At 41.5% G+C, this 21,313-nt stretch overlaps 1 protein-coding gene across 1 annotated transcript; it reads left to right on the top strand.

Moving 5' to 3' along the window:
- Window positions 1-16,593: 16,593 nt before the first annotated feature.
- LOC124257153 (transcription factor HES-1-A-like) lies at window positions 16,594-20,443 on the top strand. The gene is given in 5 exon segments (XM_046691148.1): window positions 16,594-17,177; window positions 17,543-17,638; window positions 18,553-18,640; window positions 19,272-19,328; window positions 19,331-20,443. Coding segments are annotated over 5 exon segments (891 nt in total). The 5' UTR covers window positions 16,594-17,105; the 3' UTR covers window positions 19,909-20,443.
- The last annotated feature ends 870 nt before the right edge of the window (window positions 20,444-21,313 follow it).

The following is a 21,313-nucleotide window of genomic DNA, read 5'->3' as shown; positions in this document are numbered from 1 at the left end:
ATGAAACTGTACTAAATATCGTACTTTTTTACTTCAAAATTAAAACTAAGAAATTATAGACATTACTCTCTCGTGGAAACCAATACACGCAAACCACTAGATACGGGACCTTGAATGAGTTTACTTAAATCATCCCCAAAAATAATATCCTTGATATTTTTATCAACATGGTAATCTATATCTATATATGATGACCATAACTTACTGATTTATGTCAATACGATATTCCTCTCTGGATAGGATATCATAAAGTGATATCAGGTGAAATAGATAAAATCTATACCCGGGCTGTAAAGAACCGTGATCACAAAGAACGCTCAGTTTAAAACATGTTGGGGTTATGAACATAATGCTATTTTATACACCGTCTGAGACTGTCTTTTAGGGTTTAGATGCGCCAGGATGCAGTAAACGTATCTACGTGACATCTGGCCATCTTCTATGATTTACTCAAAACAGCAGAAGCAGGACTGCAAATACTTTCATTATAAACAACATCTCCTAGACTGAATATTTTGATACCTAAAACCGGTGGAACAGCGATTGGACAACAACTAACAGAACAAGCAGACACACATGCATGCACGTCGAAAAGAAATTATGTACAATTATATAAAATACGTCTTACCCAACTTAACCTCACCACCTCGTGTCCTTTAACCACCCATAACCCTCATACTCAACCACGCCCAAAGCCCTACACAAGCAATCATCTCCCCACATCATTAATACACCTCCCTCCCCAAAAAGAGAAGGATAAAAACAAACAGAAAAGGGCCACCAACAAACAACTAAAAACCTAAAAGACAAATGAAACCAAATAGCCGTGAAAACCCCAACCAAACACCTCGCCCTCTCCCTCCCAACACCTCTCCCTCTCCCCCCCAACATCTCTCCCCACCCCCACACAGGTGCTTGTGCTCACACAGATCAATACCAACACTGACTATTCACAGACATGCGCGATTAAAGCTCATTAACCACGTACGGCTATTGCAAATGTGCCCTTAAAGATTGCATAGCATTTTTAGCTCCATGGGAAACATACCAGCAAATCACTTACGTAAACATACGAAAGGTGTTGCATGTAATACTATCATTGCACAATGATTATCACCTTGGAAACGGCCATTGCCTTTTTGAGTTTTGAGTTTTCTTGTCACAGGGCTTTGAAGTTGGAGGAGACTTAAATATTAGCTTTAGGTATTGGAACCGATCACCCTAACTGTACAGGTAACGTTTCACGAGACGGCGGAAAGATGAAAGCAGCTTTATTCACAGGTGCGAGTGGGTCGTGGTCGGTGTATAATTACACCTGTGGAGCGCGTGACTCCCCGGGGTCGAGGGCGAGACTTGGTCAGTGTTTGGTGTGGGCAAAGTGTTTCGATAATAACCGGTTACCCCACCCGATCTACCCCTATTCATGCCACCCGGGTAAACAATACCTTTACTGTACACAAAATATCCTTGTACCGAAATGTCACTTATCAAAATTAGTCAAAATATGAAAACATAAATGCGACACTTGCTAACATTGAACAGACACCGCGGGAACCTTTACACCTCGGCTAAAGCGTAATAACCCGATAACTCGCGTGTGGCATCTTTGATCCGACGGAATAAATTATCTTGTACAATATGACGCGGCGAACTTTGAGACATGTTATTAGGCAGCGAGTCATATTGAGAAAAGACTGTTAATCTTGAACATCCTCCACAGTGTCAAATTGAAGGGTTCGAGAGTATTACAGGACGTCTTGACGTCCCAGGGTCAATGGTTTGGTAACGAGGCTAAATATCACTTTTGACACTAAGATAGCGATTGGCACGTTAAAAAGGCGAGGATATTCTCACTGATACGTTTTGGACGCCAGCCTATCATTATGGACAAAATATATGTCGAGAGGATATTGATCGAAATGGACATAACTAGCGTTGTGATGGACATGGTGGTCTGGGACTATAGATTCTCGCCACAAGGGACTGGTGGACATATTGTGTAGGGTGTATAGTGTATCATATTCATATCGTCGAGTGTATCGTATTCGTGTCGTCGACATCTGATTAGTTGTCAGATAGCATGGTGAAATGAGGTACAGTAAAGCAGGAAAACGTCACAAAAAGCCGATCTGCGCAGACCCCTAAGGGCACCGTGATTTAGGAGACAGAAAAGAGAAAAGCGGTGAAGAATAATGTTTTGCTGGGATAAAAAATACCCAAAACATTAAAAGCGAAACAGATTTTTCATGTTTTATGATTCCATAAAAAACCATAAATAGCTGGGTCCTTTGTTGCTGTGATTGGTCCCCTTAACCTGTATTTGATCATTGTTGTATCTTTTAAACATGAAGTCTGGACACGTAAACGGTATACGGTCCAATGTCTGGAAACTTAAAGGGGGATAAGGTCCATGGTCTGGAAAATTAAAGGGGGATAAGGTCCTTGGTCTGGAAGATTTAAGGGGGATAAGGTCCGTGGTCTGGAAGGTTAAAGGGGTATAAGGTCCATGGTCTGGAAAGTTAAAGGGGTATAAGGTCCTTGGTCTGGAAGGTTTAAAGGGGTATAAGGTCCATGGTCTGGAAGGTTTAAGGGTATAAGGTCCATGGTCTGGAAAGTTAAAGGGGTATAAGGTCCATGGTCTGGAAAGTTAAAGGGGTATAAGGTCCATGGTCTGGAAAGTTAAAGGGGGATAAGGTCCATGGTCTGGAAAGTAAAAGGGTATAAGGTCCATGGTCTGGAAAGTAAAAGGTCCATGGTCTGGATATAAGGTCCATGGTCTGGAAAGTAAAGGGGATAAGGTCCATGGACTGGAAAGTAAAGGGGATAAGGTCCATGGTCTGGAAAGTAAAAGGGGTATAAGGTACTTGGTCTGGAAAGTTAAAGGGGGATAAGGTCCATGGTCTGGAAAGTTAAAGGGGGATAAGGTCCATAATCTGGAAAGTTAAAGGGGGATAAGGTCCATGGTCTGGAAGGTTTAAGGGGTATAAGGTCCTTGGTCTGGAAAGTAAAAGGGGAGGTCCATGGTCTGGAAACTTAAAGGGGTATAAATCCATGGCCTGGAAACTTAAAGGGGTATAATGTCCAATGTCTGGAAACTTAAAGGGGTTATCGTTTCACGGTTTATGGTCTGGGGTCTGAAACCTTTTTTTCATTCAAATCACAGCTGACATTGACATTAGTTACTTGTGTCAAAACAAGATGTGTTTGGATAAGAATCGTCTTATATACATAATACAACGTAGGTTTACAAACAACGCCGGTTGTAACTTCACAGCGTGATCATCATCAACTGCGGCATCAACTCCATCATCATCACATCACCATCAACAGCGTCGTAGTTATCAGCAGCAACGTCATCGTCGGGATAACCATAACTTCAACCTCATCCTCGCCATCCTCACCACCATGTTCATCAACTCACAAACATCTGTGATATAAGTACAATATATATTGGGATACTGATGTAAGTAACTGTACATACATTCCCACATGGCATGATTTGTCTTATTGCCGACAGTAATGTGTTTACTGATCGTTTGAACCACACAAAACAAACAATTAGTCGTCTTGAGAGCAACATTTCAAGCCAAGCTCCAAAGAATCGCGGCAACGTTGAAACTGTCGTTGTCTAAAGTTATGTAATTACCACATTCACGTACATAACCACTCGAGGTTAACAGTATATGGCTTAGGGTGAGGGGGTGGTGGTGAAGGGGGTAGGGTGGTAGCGGGGTAAACAGAACTGGACGTAAATCTAAACACATACTTGGTTGTAGTCTGTCGTACAGACCCTGAAGCAAGTATATCCAAGAAAGCCCACGCAAGTCTAGAAAACGTGGCAAGTCTAGATTTCCTCAGCTTCTGAAAATGAAGAAAGTCTCAGGGCTCCTTTTCATTATATTATATTTTTTTTTACTATGAACTTTTTTCAGTAAAATATGTTCATTTCAGAGACTAGTTGTTAGTCTAACTTGGTTGATACGAGACTATCATGTAGTCTATGAAATAAACATTTTGTATATAAGAAAGAAGGTCCTAAAATATGTTCAAGAAATATAATAAAAAGGATGGCAGATACTTTATTCATTTTCAAAGACTGCAGACATCTAGACTTGCATGGGTTGTATTGGGTATATTTGTTTCAGTGTTTATATGACAGTCTAGTTTGGTACGGAGGTTGTATGAAATGGGAGTTCTCGTTTCCTTGGAAATTGTATGCTTCTTCTTCTGTAAGTAATGCCCTGATTCTCCTGGTTAGTTCAGGGATTTCTACACTGTACCTGACTAATACACAGTCTTTTAGTGGCATTTAGATGTTGGTGTGATGATAAAGAACAAATGAGCTTGATCACGGTGTTAGCATCTACGCTGAAACTTCCCTTATAATAAAGACGTTGTATATCCAGAGAACTATTCCCATTGTTAACACACAGTCCGTGTAACATTTTGTCTTTAATGTTGTTTTGATTTTATGGAAATGCAGATAGCTGGACAAAGTTTGTTTTACAATCTACATTGGTTAAGCAAATGCTGATGTATGTCTGTCTGTCTGTCTGTCTGTCTGTATGCATGTATATATTCCACAGTAAGCCGATGAGGTGCCATGAAAATGGTTACATTACAAAAAATGACACCGAAGATAGGACATAAATACTAACAAGCGTAAAGACACGCGCGCCCCATCCGCATGACGGATTCAACGTCCTTACGACGTTGTTTTTTCCAAACAGTGAAAACGGAAAGAATCGCCTGCAGGCACACGGCGACGTAAGCTGGGGGGGCATAAATCGATCACAACGCTGAGGCGATGACACTGGGCGTAGGATGTAAAACCGAGGCTAAACATCAGGATTGTTTGACGCCACCTGGTGGATGGTCATTGCATCATCAATGTTTATACTGGCCATCATCTAATGCCATTACGTCACTGCACTCGATAAGGCCACCCATTGTCCAAATATCATGAAATAATCATTCCCTCATAATTCTCCAATTTGGACTCAGATTGCCTAATTACTACCTTCCTTACGACGATATAATCACCCGCTTCGCTGATAAACATATAATTTGCTGCATAATTAGTGTCAGGACTGTCCCGGGCTGTATGGACTTCCGGTGCACCGATTGGCCGAGGGCGGAGGAGGCGGGAACAGTTAGCACGCTTCGTGCGGCACGTGCAGTTAAATTATTGCCATGAAAATGTCAGCGCAAGCTGATTAGTTATTGCAGAGATATTAGCAACTTGAATTCGTGTCGATAGGCGTGGATAATTGCCTAATTGTTGAAATTCGCAATGCCGGTGGATTGTAAATCATGCGCACGTGGTGTCGGCCCGAACAAATTAGCTTACCTATCTTTGAAATAGATGACCTGTTGAAAGTTTTGATTGCCAAGTCTTGTTACTTCTTTATAAACAGTCTGCTGATTTATAACAGTGAGAGAACCGGTTTATGTGTGGTCCATCAAGTTTCAGCCAGTTTGTTCCAAGCACAGAACCGGTGCTTTTCGAGTGAGTGAATATAGTTTTACGCCGCACTCAGCAATATTCTAGCTATATGGCGGCGGTCTGTAAATAATCGAGTCTGGACCAGACAATCCAGTGATCAACAGCATGAGCATCGATCTGCGCAATTGGGAACCGACGACATGTTTCAACCAAGTCAGCGAGCCTGACCAACCGATCCCGTTAGTCGCCTTTTACGACAAGCATAGTCGCCTTTTGTGGCAAGCATTGGTTGCTGAAGACCTATTCTACTCCGGATCTTCACGGGTCCTTTTCGATCGGATCGAAGGGAAAATACAGACAGTATTTTCCTTAAATGCCCCAAAATGGTTACATTCTGTGGATGTTGGAATGGTAACATTACACGATATTAAGTGATAAATAATTCGTCTCAAATAAATATTTAAAAAATTTGATGGTTCCTTTTCGAGCATGCTACGACCCAGTCGTCTAAGTACCACTATGCTGAGTTACGTCCCTTGTCCGTAGCAGGACCTGTCAAAGAACAATATAGATGCTGTAGCAGTAATATGTGTAACTATATATAAACAGGGGTACTGTCATGGATAAAGCATTCAATCTTTACGCAAAGAAGGCATGGGTTCGATTCCCCACCTGAGCAGAATGTGTAAAGCCATTGCTGGTGTCCCCCATCACTTCAGGGCTTGAATATTACCAAGAGTGGCGTAAAACCACACTCACTCACTAACTCACTCTAGATACGCATATTTACTATCACTGAAAGAGTCACCACTACGAGCGACGGATCGAAAAGGTTTTGCCAAAAAAAATGGCGCCCCCAACGAAAGCACTGAGAGGTTTATTTCAATCTGCGAACCTTATTACCGGCGATTTTCCGGGTCATAATTGGTCTTCACCAACCCAAGCTTGTCGTGAGAGGCAACTACTTTACAACGGGTTCGGGTGGTCAGACTCGCTGACTTGTATATCATCATATCCCAGTTGCGTAGATCGATGCTCATGATGCCAATCACTGGATTGTCTGATCGGTACTCAATTGTTTACAGACAGTCGTCATGTGACTGGAATATTGCTGAGTGCGACGTTAAACAATAATGAAAAAACTTTATAAGTTGTGTGTTCTCTCGAGGGTAATACGGTCTGATGTACGCCTCTTTGTATAGCAGTGTTACCCGAGCCGGTATGTCTGATCAGAGACTATATAATAGATTATATGGTCTCTGGTCTGATGTACGCCTCTTTATAGCCTACCGGCTCGGGTAACACTGCTACAAAGAGGCGTACATCAGACCGTATTACCCGAGGGAGAAGCATACAACTTATTTATCTTACCGCCATGTTAAATGTACAAAATATCATTTTATTTTACGTTAAAGATCGCTACCGACAAAATGACATGCAAACAAAATGGCGTCTTCCTCTCGACTGGATTTTTGACATCAGTGAAACATATTCTGACAAGCTTAAAACTGCTATTAAAAATGTCAGTTATGTTTAAGCTGAGTGTGCAAACCACTCAATGTATAAAATAGCTTAAATAAAGCAGTGAAAGTCGGTAGAATAAATCTGTACAAAGTGACACGGAAACTTGTTAAACCATCACTGACCAATGAAATTAAAGTATTTTGCATGGAGGCAAGACACTTCCATGTGTTGTAACCGTTTTTGTCATGGATCTATCATTATTCAGAGTGAGTAAGTGAGTGAGTTTGGTTTTACGCTGCTTTTAGCAATATCCCAGCAATATTTGGAAATGAGCTTCAAACATTATACACAAGTGGGGAATCGAACCCGGGTCTTCGGTGTGACGAGCGAACGCTTTAACCACTAGGCTACCCCAGTGTTGGTAATACAGACAATGCTGATTAAATCTATTGTATTTGGCAACACACATGGTTGTGAACGTCACCATATAATCCTCATGATCAACGAGTGATTCTTATGTCCATGCGTTAAACGTCTCAGTATAGAGTTGCGCCTCTTTGCCAAAACAGGATCGGTGGCGAGTGTGGTCGAGTCCCGAAAAATGCCCTGATTTCGAGTCTTGATCTATGACTTACGTCAACGACCCGTTTGATATACGTCTTTTGTCGCACATCAGTCTGACACTGAAATGCTAATAAAAGCACATTCGCTGACTTGCACTCGTCAGGTTTGCGTATCAGACCCGTGAAGATCCGGGCTAGAATTGGTCTTCAGTAACCCATGCTTGTCGTAAGAGGCGACTAACGGGATCGGGTGGTCAGGCTCGCTGTCTTGGTTGACACATGTCATCGTATCCCAATTGCGTAAATCGATGCCAATGATGTTGTTCACTAGATTGTCTGGTCCAGACTTGATTATTTAAAGACCACCGCCATATAGCCGGAATGTTGCTGAGTTCGGCGTAAACAAGAAACCAACCAATCAAACCAACAGGTTTGCGTATCCACTCCCTATACCAACCTTGACAAGTTATAACACGTTGTATGATCCAGTATGAAATCGAAGGATCATGCTTTCATATAGCCAAACCTCGCTGGTTTGGACCCCGTTAAACAGAAAACCCTCTTCTGGAACGAGTTTATTAATAATTTGAAAGCAATAAATAACCTTTATCAATGATTCTTTTATCCGGACGAACTCACTGTGTAAAGCACTGTCCGGTTTGACGGGGTCTCGTTGTATCTCGGAATATAATTATGATCCGGTCAAAGAGAACATACAATATCAACATTCTTGCAGTGTACACAAGAACTGAACAATTGGACAGTGTTCAACACTCCAGACACTTTAAGTTTGTCCTTAATGTGTGCCATGTCTCGATAATCCTCCAGGTTAAGTCTGTCTTTGTCCCCGGAAGCGACTTATAAATGCCACGAATATCAAATACGACATTTATTTGGCAAATATTCTCAGGTCGACGATAACACCTCAGCGCGTACGACCGCCATGATGTCCCTAGCACGAGGTGACATTCTCGGTAGAGTTTTTCAGCGAACTCCATAAAACATACCAGAATATAGAAATAATTATAGGGTGGTGAAACGTCCAACGTGGGCGAAAGATTATGATAATGATGATGATGATGATGATAGAAACAAGAAATGATTATTGGATTGTGTTTTATGGTGAACAAATGGTGAGTGAGTGAGTCTAGTTTTACGCCGCTTTTAGCAATATTCCAGCAATACCACGGCGGGGGACACAAGGAATGGGCTTCACACATTGCACCCATGTGGGGAATCGAACCCGGCGTGAGGTGCAAACGCTTTAACCACAAGGCTACCCTACCGCCCCGAACAAATGATGATAGTGATGGTGATGATGATGATGATGATGATGATGGCGATAGTGGTAATGATGATGATTACAATATGAAACCTTTGGACTGATAAACATTTCCTATTCTTTGCATTTCCTATCTTAAGCGGCGTATTTATCATTAAAACAAAATGGTATATAACATAGATTTTTGTTTATACCTTATAAACAGGTCCAAAATGGTATATTAACATATAGTACTTATCAAGCGTATGTTAATTTAGGAAATGGTCTAGATAAGAATTCAAGGTTGGGGGAGGGGCTTGTGTGAAAAGGCCACCTACAGGCCCTTTTTATTTTGTCAAAACGCACAAGAGCTGTGGCGTGGTATCGGATCTTTGGTGGATTGTTAATCTTCACAACATGTACTGTTACAATGAAGTTGCTTTTCTTATCATAAACGCTATCACGACTTCTTTGCGGTGTATATCACACCTACGTTTTATCAACCTGTTGAACCACATCAAAGTGACGCCGCCCAGGTGAGACTGGAGTCTGTTAACATCTAATATCACACGTGTGCTATAACTGATTATATCCACATTCAAAACTACAGAATGTTAGTCAAAGCTATGTTAGCACAGACAGACATAAAGGGGCCAATTTACGACAATGCCGGTTGCCGGTATGTCGTGATAACCGTAGGAACAATGACTGTACAATATGGGGTTTATCAAGGATTCGACACACAGAAGAGTCGTTAATGAGACGTTTCAACAATATAGCGCCGCTCGGCCAAATCCGGCTGTTTTCGGGGCATGAAAAACACAAAGTGAGGGGAGTTTCACACTCAGGTGTGAGGGAATGTTATGGGGAGGGGAACAAACTGTGATTTAGTTTAATTAATTTTCAAAACAACCTGGTACTGTTACAACCTTACGATCGGCGAAAAGCCATTGAAATCATACCGTTTTGATGTTGCCGTCAGACGAAGGAGGGTTGTTTGGAGATTTCAGTAAATAACTAGCAGGATGGTGTTATGTTTGGAGTTTCTCTGGCCTGTTAATTATGTCCTCGTTGTATCTTTTATCTTTAGCAATACATATAGCTGTTGATTCTTATTATTCGTGCGACCGCCATAACTTGATGAAATATGGCTCCAAGCTTTTATTATAGACAGGAGGAACACGTTTCTATACTTGACACATCAGTGGCAAAAATGAAGTCCGATGCATTTCTTAATTTTACTTATAATTAATGTTCAAATGATTGAAATGAGGGTGGGATGGTTATAATGTGTGACGAGGCTTAATGCATCGTCATTGTCAGCGTTGCCAAGCAACGTCGAATTTTGTTCATGCTATTAATCATATAATATTTTATAATACATGTATTTCTTTTTCAACTATCGTTCAATGTATTTCACTGTTTTAACCACAGTCACGTTTTAATGCAGCACAAAAATATGGTTAAAATTCAAACACGTTTCTATTTTTCTTCTGATTAGAAAACACATTATTATCTGCTTTGACATGCTTCGCTTTTGATCCAGACTGAAAGAAATGTTGACGTGCGAAATGTTTTTGTTTTTTCATTTAGCGACACATACTGCTGACTGCAGTAAGCCATTTACAGAATAATGTATGCTGTCGATAGATTGTTTGTTGTTTAACACCGCGTTTAGCAATATTCCAGCTATATGGCGGCGGTCTGTAAATAATCGAGTCTGGACCAGACAATCCAGTGATCAACAGCATGAGCATCAATCTACGCAAATGGGATACGATGACATGTATCAACTAAGGTCAGCGAACCTGACCCCGATCCCGTTAGTCGCCTCTTATGACAAGCATGAATTGCTGAAGTTTTTAAATTAAAATAAAATACAATAAAAAGGAGCCCAGAGACTTTATTAATTTCAGAAACTGTGGTAATCTTGACTTGCCCCACATTCTAGACTTGCATTTGCAACATTGGGTATATTTGTTTCAGGGTCTGTTTAACAGACTAATACTTTCCATACTAAATGAAATGTTTAACAACAACTACTACTGCCTGGAATAATTACGGCATTTGACACGAAGCATGCTGTCAAACATATTATGGTGCATATACGAGGCAGTTTGGGTACTTCTTGTTGGCCCTCGGGGCTATTGTCTCGTCAACTGACTCAATGAGCTGATTGACTGGCCTTAAATATTCAAGCCCTTACATCGTGGTTATGATCTTAAAAAAGCGTGTTGAGTCCTTTTCTGGTGTTCACCGCCGCGGTATTGTTATAATATTGCTAAAAGCAGTGTAAAGCCATACTCACTCCTCTTAAAGAAGATGTTTTAAAATTTTCGAATTTTCCACCTTTACTCTCAAATTTCCGGCCCAATTTACGACCGGAGAACATCTATAGAGAATGGTGCACGTGATCTCCGCGTTTAAGGCGTGAGTAAGTTTAGTTTTACGCCGCATTCAGCAATATTCCAGCTATATGGCGGTGGTCTGTAAATAATCGAGTCTGGACCGGACAATCCAGTGATCAGCAGCATGAGCATCGATTTACGCAACTGGGAACCGATGACATGTGTCAACCAAGTCAGCGAGCCTAGCCACCCGATCCCGTTAGTCGCCTCTTACGACAAGCATGGGTTACTGAAGATCAATTCTAATCCCGGATCTTCACGGGTCTACAGACCATGGGCGTCATATAAAAATACATATATGCATGAGAGCAGATTTAGACATTTTTGAACACGAGTTACATAAATCACTGCACGCTGAATAACACATAAATATATTTTGAAAACTTAAAAGTGGACACGAATGTAGCTCAGCTTCATGGTGTGTAGTCATCTTTTAAAGTTTTAATTTAAATTCATTTTGTGCTCATATTTTGAATATGTCATTGTCTATCTTACAGACCCAAGTGCATACATTTAATTAAACATCCACACCTATTCAATTCTCACCTTCCGAACTCTATCAGAAAACGTTCATCAATGTTTCAGATCCAGAAATGTAAAAGCTTGAAGATTTGTTTATCGAATAATATTTTTACCTTTTCAAAAATACGTTTTATAGGACCACATTTAGCTAAAGTAACGTTCGATATAAATGTGAGTATACGTAAATATGTACCTTATATACAATTAAAATTCCTATATACATAACTTGAACTTAAAATGTAAGTCGTAACTTCACCTTGTGATCAGGGAAACGAAATGGCAGGGTGTTCGGCGCTCAACCGATGTTTCAGTGCATTCGGAATTTAAATATTTACAGTCATTTAAATTTAGATTGACGAACGGCATGTAAGATGAAATGCACAACGGTTTTAAACACATAAACAGAAAGCGGTTAATCTAACGATATGGAAACAATAGCTTTCATTCCAATCATGTTTGGGCTGAGGCTCACACCTTTCTGGGTGCGAACAGTTGAAAAATTGTAGACGGACGGCAACAGACGTGACGTCATCAAACAGCACGAGCTCATTTGCATACGGAGTCTGTGTCGCGCTCGCGCTGTTTGTTGACCAACAGGGCTGCGAGAGCCACGAGTGGATTACCAGATTACTAAGTCACATCTCTCCGCTATGTAAGGATTAAAGGATTATCACAATAGCCGCGTTGTTGAATGTTAGAACATAATACGCACGATCAGCTAGTTACGAGGGGCCTAAAATACCCCGCCAGGGTTTTGAGATAAATCCCATCGTTCGTCTTTTGCTGTCGCCAGCTAAAGTACTTGAATCCTCTTTAAGTGCATTTAGGGTCGGGCGCGACCTGGCAGGGGGGACAACTCTGCATGTAGGGTCGGGCGTTAGATGCCTGATTTCAAATATTTTATAAACTACTTATCTCAATCTTAATGCTGTGTTTTCCTGGTAAAAGAAACTGTACTTGAAAACACAATCGTTGTTTAATCTGTTGCACAATATTTCTGAGCGCCTCTAAGTTTAACGAATCCGGGATACATTATGATAATGGCATAGTATCGTGGGAAAGGCGAGAGGGCCTGAGGCATTGCATGTTTGCTTGAAAACTTAATCGATCTTTTAAATCAATATATTTGGGATTACACTTTCTCGGTCTTTAATTTAGTATTTTGCACTGACGTCAATTATTGTAACAAAGTTTCACGAACTTTGTCAGGCAATTGAGAAAGATATAAACGTTCCTTTCCATACTTACTTAGTCTGTCTCACGGTCCCTGAACCACATTATTTTCCCCACTGCCAAGCTCTCTCTGCAATGTTAAAGCCCTAAATAAAGCAAGTCTAGATTTCCTAGTCTGTCTCACGGTCCCTGAACCACATTATTTTCCCCACTGCCAAGCTCTCTCTGCAATGTTAAAGCCCTAAATAAAGCAAGTCTAGATTTCCTAGTCTGTCTCACGGTCCCTGAACTACATTATTTTCCCCACTGCCAAGCTTTCTCTGCAATGTTAAAGCCCTAAATAAAGCAAGTCTAGATTTCCTAGTCTGTCTCACGGTCCCTGAACTACATTATTTTCCCCACTGCCAAGCTTTCTCTGCAATGTTAAAGCCCTAAATAAAGCAAGTCTAGATTTCCTAGTTTGTCTCACAGTCCCTGAACCACATTATTCCCTACTGCCAAGCCCTCTCTGCAGTGCTAAAGCCATAAATAAAGCAAGTCTAGATTTCCTCAGGTTCTGAATCTCTGGTCTCCCTGGGGCTCCTTTTCAATTTAAATGGGCTTGTTTGTTACTATCAAAATTATATATATTCAGAGACTAAGCATTAATCAATAGTTACTGAATAAAATCACATGGTGTCATATATGGTGCTTAGCCTGTTTCGAAATGCGCTTAATGTGTCAGTAATGTTGTTGAACGTTGTTCCTCCTATACCACTGAAAGGCAGTGGTGTAGCTCCGCTGTTGAAGTGTTCGCCAGTTACAGCGAAGGTCCAGGCTCGAATCCCTACATAGGCATTATGTGTAAAACCCGTCTGTGCTTTCTCCCACCTCATAGTGCTGGAATATTGCTAAACGTGCAGTAAAACCACCACTTATTTCCTCACTAAAGCTCGGCGAGAAAACGTCTCAAGCAGAAAATGTCTGCGAGAAAATGTTTCATGCAATAATATGTAAAATCATTACCTACATCGAATAGTTCATGCTCCGTGGTTCCATGGAGACATAAGATAAAGCGCACGGTTTGCACGTGCATTGTAAACATATACAATACGGCGATAAATCCCAGCTGTTGACACCACGGGTTTATTGATCGTTATCAACGTTACCCATTATTTGAAAGGTCAAGGTATTTACATGCATTTAAGTGTGATCACCAGTATTATAGCTCAATAGGGCTGAAAAACGTTAAGGTATCAACCTATATCGACATTGTTACATTACATAGCTAACAACATTTAACGAACTATTATTCGCTCCCAGTGTGATTCATCATTGTGAAAAGAATTCATAGCAACAATACTAATTGACTCGTGTAACGGTTTCTGACTCACATTGTTTATGGAATTAAATATATGTTTTATATGTGTTTTATACACTGCGTTTGCAACGTCAATGTTGCAAGAATGACGTATCATTTTTATATCAAGTTGAAGCGAACACTAACCAACTTCACCTCTAGTTGATGAAATGATATTTTATACCCTTCGGCACGTACGTTGTTCACGCTTGTCAAATTATCTGGTCAAGTGATCATAGCGGAGTATATGCCTTGTCAATTTCACGAGGAGCTATGGCTTTAATGAGTCATTGAAACGGAAGCTCGGCCAGATTTAGCGTCTGCCCAATACACCCAGATAAAACAATTCTCCGTTTCCGTAATGTCTGTCTGTTATGTTTCTGACTTCTAAAATTAACTTGGTCCGAATTACAGGCACTGACTCGAAACAAAAGGTGAACTATGCCTAGATACAGTTGCTCGCGGTGATAAGATAGGTACATCTCGCGATATTTCCCACCACTGTCACGTGACCGTTCGCGCACCTTCCCGCAGGGAGATTCGGTTGGTGGTTGTTTACAGTAGCTGTCGTTTTAGTGAAACAGATAATAGCGGTTGCTCTTGTTCCCGGGAGTGAGTGAGTGAGTGAATATTCTTTAGCGCCGAATCATCAATTTTTAGCTATTTGCAGCGAGAAATATCTTGTTTTACAGTAAAAGTGATTTTTAAATTAACTAAAATCTCAGTTAAACATCACATTCAAGGGTAGAAACTGACGGTTGAGTTAAAAACATTCTATACTTTGCCTGCCGTGGGAATCGTTTGAAGAAATATCAAGCATTTTTTTAACTGTTTGGTTCACATATCCGTCCATTCAAAATTTCACAAACATGGATAATGTATAATAATTTATACAAACCATAGAAGTGCGAAAATACTGAGGAAGTGTTATCATAATTATAACATACGTTACTTTCGACCACTTTCCAAGTGGTATTGTGTTTTCATACTGACTGACTGACTGAGTTTGGTTTTACGCCGCTTTTAGCAATATTCCAGCAACATCACGGCGGGGGACACCAGAAATGGGCTTCACACAATGTACCCATGTGGGGATTCGAACCCGGGTCATCGGCGTGACGAGCCAACGCTTTAACCACTAAGCTACCCCACCGCCCCTTGTGTTTTCATAGCTATCAGCCGTGACAAATTACAGTGTCAGATGGTTACACAAGGTACGTGATGTGGGCTGTCAGTTGTCAGACTTGCATTTTGTCTAAGTGGCGTTGGCTGAGTGGGCTATATCGTTCACTACGTGTACTGGCGATGCTTGACTGTGAGAATGTGGGTTCGAACCCCGGACTCCATTAAAATGTACTAGATTCTGTACTTCACTGAGATGGCATGTATAACACATGTAGACAACCTTTGTATTCACAAAGTCCGATGTGTCCGCTAGCTTACTTATTTCAATTATAAAAAGACCACATTCTTGCTCTATGTCAATTGTTCGGTCCATGCAACAAAGAGCATCATTTATCAGGTTTTCTTTATTACTTTCCCGGTAGACAGTGTTTGTCCAGAGAATCGTACTTTGCACGATGAACAATTTCTTTACAGAATATTTATGAAATGAGTGAATGTTGTTCAACCCTGATAATAACACTCATTCACTCCTCCATATTTCGCAAGGAACGGTGTGGTAGCCCTGTGGTTAAAGCGTTCACTTTTCACTTTGAAGACCCGGGTTTGATTCCCCACCTGGGTACAATGTGTGAAGCCCATGATGTACATCCCCCGCGGGGTTATTGCTGAAATATTGCTAAAAGCGGCGTAAAAGTAAACTAGCTCATATTTCACTAACAACTTCCGACACATACATATCGAGTAAATGGTTCTCTGTAATAGTGTAGTCTGGTATTGTGCCTAATCAACGATACGATTATATGCACATTTTGTTGGTGCATAAACGACTGAATGATGCTCAACACCGCAGTAACCGATATAACAGCACTATATCAAGCTGCACTTCGCCTGGTCGAGCCTGGACCAGACAAACCTCTGATAGAAAACACGAACTACAGTCTACATCGGGGTACGTTAAACCACGAACAACCATGACATTGAAGTACGTATATAATCGACTCTTGGTAGTGTGGATTCCTTGACAGGAAGGGGTTACTCAATGTGTGTCGTGAGAGCCGATTTTTTAAATTTGGGCGGGTTTCCAAATGTGACTTGACTCCATGCTGTGAACCACTTGTTGCATAACTAACCTGACATATTTACATGCCGAAGTGAAATCTGTCGCAAAATCACACACATACGCTCACTCTGATAGTCGAACAGAGGATGGTAGAACTATGACGGTAAAGCGACGCGGGTTGTATGTAAGTCGTCCCGTCTACCTCGTGACGCGGACGAAGTCCCACCGCCGGTATGTGCTGGCTTGTTGATAAGTCGGACCACGGGGCACTTGCTGAGCCGAGGAGCAGCATACTTATCAACAGATTGTGTGCTCAGGCACCGCGACCCTACTCTTGGGCCCCTAGGGGCGGGGTTTTCCCACAGGGGACCGTCGGCTTGCTCCGGCTGCCTGGCACGCGCTAGTGTTTATTTGTGTCACAATCACCTCTTGATTGACAGCTGAGTCGCTCGCGGTCAGATTACAGTTACACTGTCACAACACGCACAACCAATGAAATTACCCAAATGCTGTCGTGCCCAAAATGGAGCTGTGTGATTGGTCGACCGTGGCGGCATGCGAGCGTGGGAACGGGTTGCGGGATATCTTCACACCGGTCGCTAGAGGTATGATGGACCTTGGTTATATAGCTATGTCACCGGGAAAATACGTCATTCTCACGGTCTGACTGAAGGAATTGCCTGAGCAGAAACAACCACCTGTAGCCGTGCAGACGACATAGAAGCAGACGACCACTTGTTGATCATGACGGAAAGCGATTCAAGCGGTCCATCCTCCCCAAGAAAAGGGGATGAATGTAAATCATCGTATAGAAAAGTAAGTAAATAATTTAAGTAATACTTAATATTATCTTCACTTTGAATAATGAGTTTTATTTACTTTTTGTTACGTTTTTGACAGCTGTCAAATCGAAATGTCTAGTCATCAGATAACATGTACATTGAAACTGTTCTCAATTCGAACCCATTTTTATCAATTATGTACATACCTAGAATTATAGTACTTATGTTTGTAAACAGTTTAATTATATTGCCTTTATTTCTAATTACGATAGAATACAAGTTCAACTGAAAATTAGATATTGGATTCAAATGCAAAACTAAATTCTTTAAATTTCTGTCTGTCGTCTTTCAGTTTCGTTACTTTTTTGCACGTGCTATGACGTCATCATTATGTTTCAGAGTAACAAGCCTCTTATGGAGAAGCGACGTCGTGCACGCATCAACACGTGCTTGGGACAACTGAAAACTTTGGTTCTGCAAGCCATGAAGAAAGACGTGAGTACCTATCCATCTTCTTGAGTCAGGGGCATATTATAGTTCCATTATGACACCTGATATGGAATGTTCATGAAACACTTAATCAGTCTCCACAAATTTGTAGAAATTTGTAAGTGAAATTTAAATTCCCATAAATGAATCATACTTGAGTTTCTTTGTCTGTCAGTACACGTGTCTGTTTCAATTATCATAATAATCCAATCATTGAAAGTTGCAAATCTCTTCCATTCAGAGGGAAATGAAAAGAGGGATCAGAATGCCTAACAAAGTTTAAGGAAGTCGTTAGTTGAGGAGGAAATATCGTTTGAAATAAATGTGAAGGAGTTTCGTGACATTGAATAATCAAATGGTAATCAGGCTGAGGTTTCCGGTTTAACGCTCCTCGTATAACGGAATTAATCTTCTTTAGTTATCGAGTCTGCCCCTAACTGAAGAGTTATTTTCGTCAGGTAGCCCAACTCCATCCAAGTAAAGAGCAGCCCCAACTAGCGCGCTGCATCAGTAATTAATTCCATCGTAATGACGTTTTGCGTTAATTAATCTCGTGCTTATTCCCGCCACCTCATGTGCGAACACGGTGGGATTACCCGCTGTGCATTGAAAGGGCGGCCACCTCAAAGTGTCATAAGCCCTTCGTTATCTCTGAGCTTATAGATTACAGCTACATTGTACTTAAACACACAAGTACTTACATTGTACTTACGTAAAACAATTGAAACGTCACAAACCCTCAAGACAATGGGAAATTGGACTGTTTGTTTCTGAAGATACCGTTATTGTGGGACAAGAGAATCAGATTATTCGATCTGGTATATCTGCAATGTGAGGCTGTTGTAGACAGGTTTTGATTGCCATATATTACTTTTTGTTTTATGTCCATTAATTGTGAACTAATTGTTGCTGTTTTTCAGAATGCCCAGTATTCCAAATTAGAGAAGGCTGACATCTTAGAACTGACTGTGAAACATCTGAGGAACGTTCAGCGACATCAAATGGCAGGTGGGTACTTTTGATATCTCATAAAGGTGTTTGGAACTGGGTTGTGCATGGTTATCCGATGTCAGTTAGCTACTCTTTCATCAGGGTGCGTTATGCTTCAATGACGTGAGTGTATGCTCATGACATCGACCTCTAGTTTTCCACTACTAGGTGCAGTTACACTCTGATCCCGTTAGTTACTGCTGCGTGTTCACTCACCCATATGTATGGCTGTGGTCTCTTGCGTAATACAACCCGTGAAGATCCGGGGTAGAATAGGTCTTCAGCAACCCATGCTTGCCACAAAAGGCGACTATGCTTGTCGTAAGATGCGACTAACGGGATCGGGTGGTCAGGCTCGCTGACTTGGTTGACACATGTCATCGGTTCCCAATTGCGCAGATCGATGCTCATGCTGTTGATCACTGGATTGTCTGGTCCAGACTCGATTATTTACAGACCGCCGCCATATAGCTGGAATATTGCTGATTGCGGCGTAAAACTAAACTCACTCACTCTTGCGTAATACTGACGAGTCAAATGTTTTAAGATTGAAATTTCCTGAAGATGAGTCCGGTTTTATACCATACGTGTTACATTGTTTTGTACTTTAAATTTTTAACTATATTGATATGTTTTTGTGATCTTGCAGCTGCCATGGCAACCAGCCCTGACGTCATCACAAAATATCGAGCTGGGTTCAACGAGTGCGCGGGGAGGTGATGCGATACTTGTCCAGTGTCCCTACAATCGGGGATGACATGCGTACACGTGTCCTCAGTCATCTAGCGAACTGTCTCCAAACCCTCAACTCCCAGCCCGTGGCGGACATAGCAATGCAACAAACAGGGCATCATGGGATACATATTCAACATCCGGCCTACACCGGAAATGCCTGCATGGGGAACCCTTCAGCGTTTCAGACAATGGTGAAAGAACATCCCTCTCCCCACAAGCAGATCCAGATGAACCCCCAATGCGTGACCACGCCCGTGCAGTTTATCCCAGGAACCCTACCCACGGGACAGGTGGCTTTCGTCCTGACATCGCCCTCCCCTGTGCAAGCCGTACCGTTATATGCAGCGCCCTCTTCAGACAGAAAAGTTGAGACATGCGTAAAACAGGAAATTGTGTCTCCGTCGCCGTGTGACAAAACTGTGAATCGATCCCCAGTTCCTCACCCCCCTTCACCCACCAGCGCCCCTCCCATCTCCCCTGTGTATCCTCACCCCCCGGGTCAGGCGGGTATTCGACCAGTAGCGGAGGAGCCAGTGTGGAGACCGTGGTGACTTGTGTATGTAACTATAGTGACTGTGAACAGTGCAGTGGAATTTCACGTGTCGCGCTGTTTACACGTGTCTATTCACATATGGTGTGTGTATGTTTCAGTGAAAACGGGCTAAAATGAAATTGGTGATGCAGATATGCAATTCTTTCTCTAACGGAACGTGTGACTCGTAACGCGGTTGTCTCCCCTGTTGCTGGTCAACGGGGACGTATGAACGGGATAACCTGTTCTTTTCTGTGGACCATATTGCAGCCTTGACAGTTCAGGGTCCAATTATTTCTGACATTTCTGCAAGAAAGCAACCATTTCCAATGGCCCAACTGACATTCCTTACAGAAGCGGATACTGACATTTACCAAAGAAAGTCCCGCCATTATCAGAACAGTTCATGTTCGACACAAACTCTATGCATCGTGCCACGTGACACTTCGACAACTGATCGTGCTCTGTGATATTTATTAGCATTAATGTGCCTTATTGATGATGATGATGATGATGATGATGATGATGATCATTAAAATGTTCATGAAAAGCAATACTATAGTTATTTTGTTTTTCAAATGTAAAAAAAAATGTATACAAAAAATGAGTATCACTTAGATCGATTGATAGATATGATTCCACAACAGATGAACAAATATTGATACCTCCTTAATATACAGTAAAATTTATATATTACTGAAAACCTCTAAAACTGGTTTTACCACCTTTAGACATATTTTTGAGAAATTGACAACATTGTGGTTGATCTCGATTCCCCAAGTTGGGTCTTATGCTTGTGACCCGTGAAGGTCCGGTTTAGGATATTGATCTTCAGTAACCCACGCTTGTGGTAAGAGGCGACTAACGGGATCGGGTGGTCAGGCTCGCTGACGTGGTTGACACATGTCATCGGTTCCCAGATTGCGCAGATCGATGCTCATGTTGTTGATCACTGGATTGTCTGGTCCAGACTCGATTATTTACAGACCGCCGCCATATAGCTGGAATATTGCTGATTGCGGCGTAAAACTAAACTCACTCAAGCTTGTGAAACCTACTCCTATTTCAATTGCCGTGATGCATATGAATTGAGGACAAATAGGAAGTAGTTATGTTTCCTCGTCAACCCCAAAACCTGATTCTTAAGTTTTGAATAAAGTGTAGAGGTTGGTAGTTATGTAGTGTCTCATGGGTAGATGTCCTTGCTAAGACAACACAACTGTATATCACTGGTTTAACTGAACCAGAGTCAATACGTGGAGACGGAGTGAGTGAGTGAGTGAGTTTAGCTTTACGCCGCACACAGCAATATTTCAGCTATATGGCGGCGGTCTGTAAATAATGGAGTCTGGACCAGACAATCCAGTGATCAATAGACTGTTTTTATATATCCCGAGTATTGCTGATTGCGGCATTAAACGACA

The sequence above is a fragment of the Haliotis rubra genome, unplaced genomic scaffold, assembly GCF_003918875.1.
Source record: "Haliotis rubra isolate DU_JTF1 unplaced genomic scaffold, ASM391887v1 Scf65, whole genome shotgun sequence".
In the NCBI taxonomy this organism is placed as follows: Eukaryota; Metazoa; Mollusca; class Gastropoda; order Lepetellida; family Haliotidae; genus Haliotis; species Haliotis rubra.
This window is presented reverse-complemented; position numbering and strand designations above follow the sequence as displayed.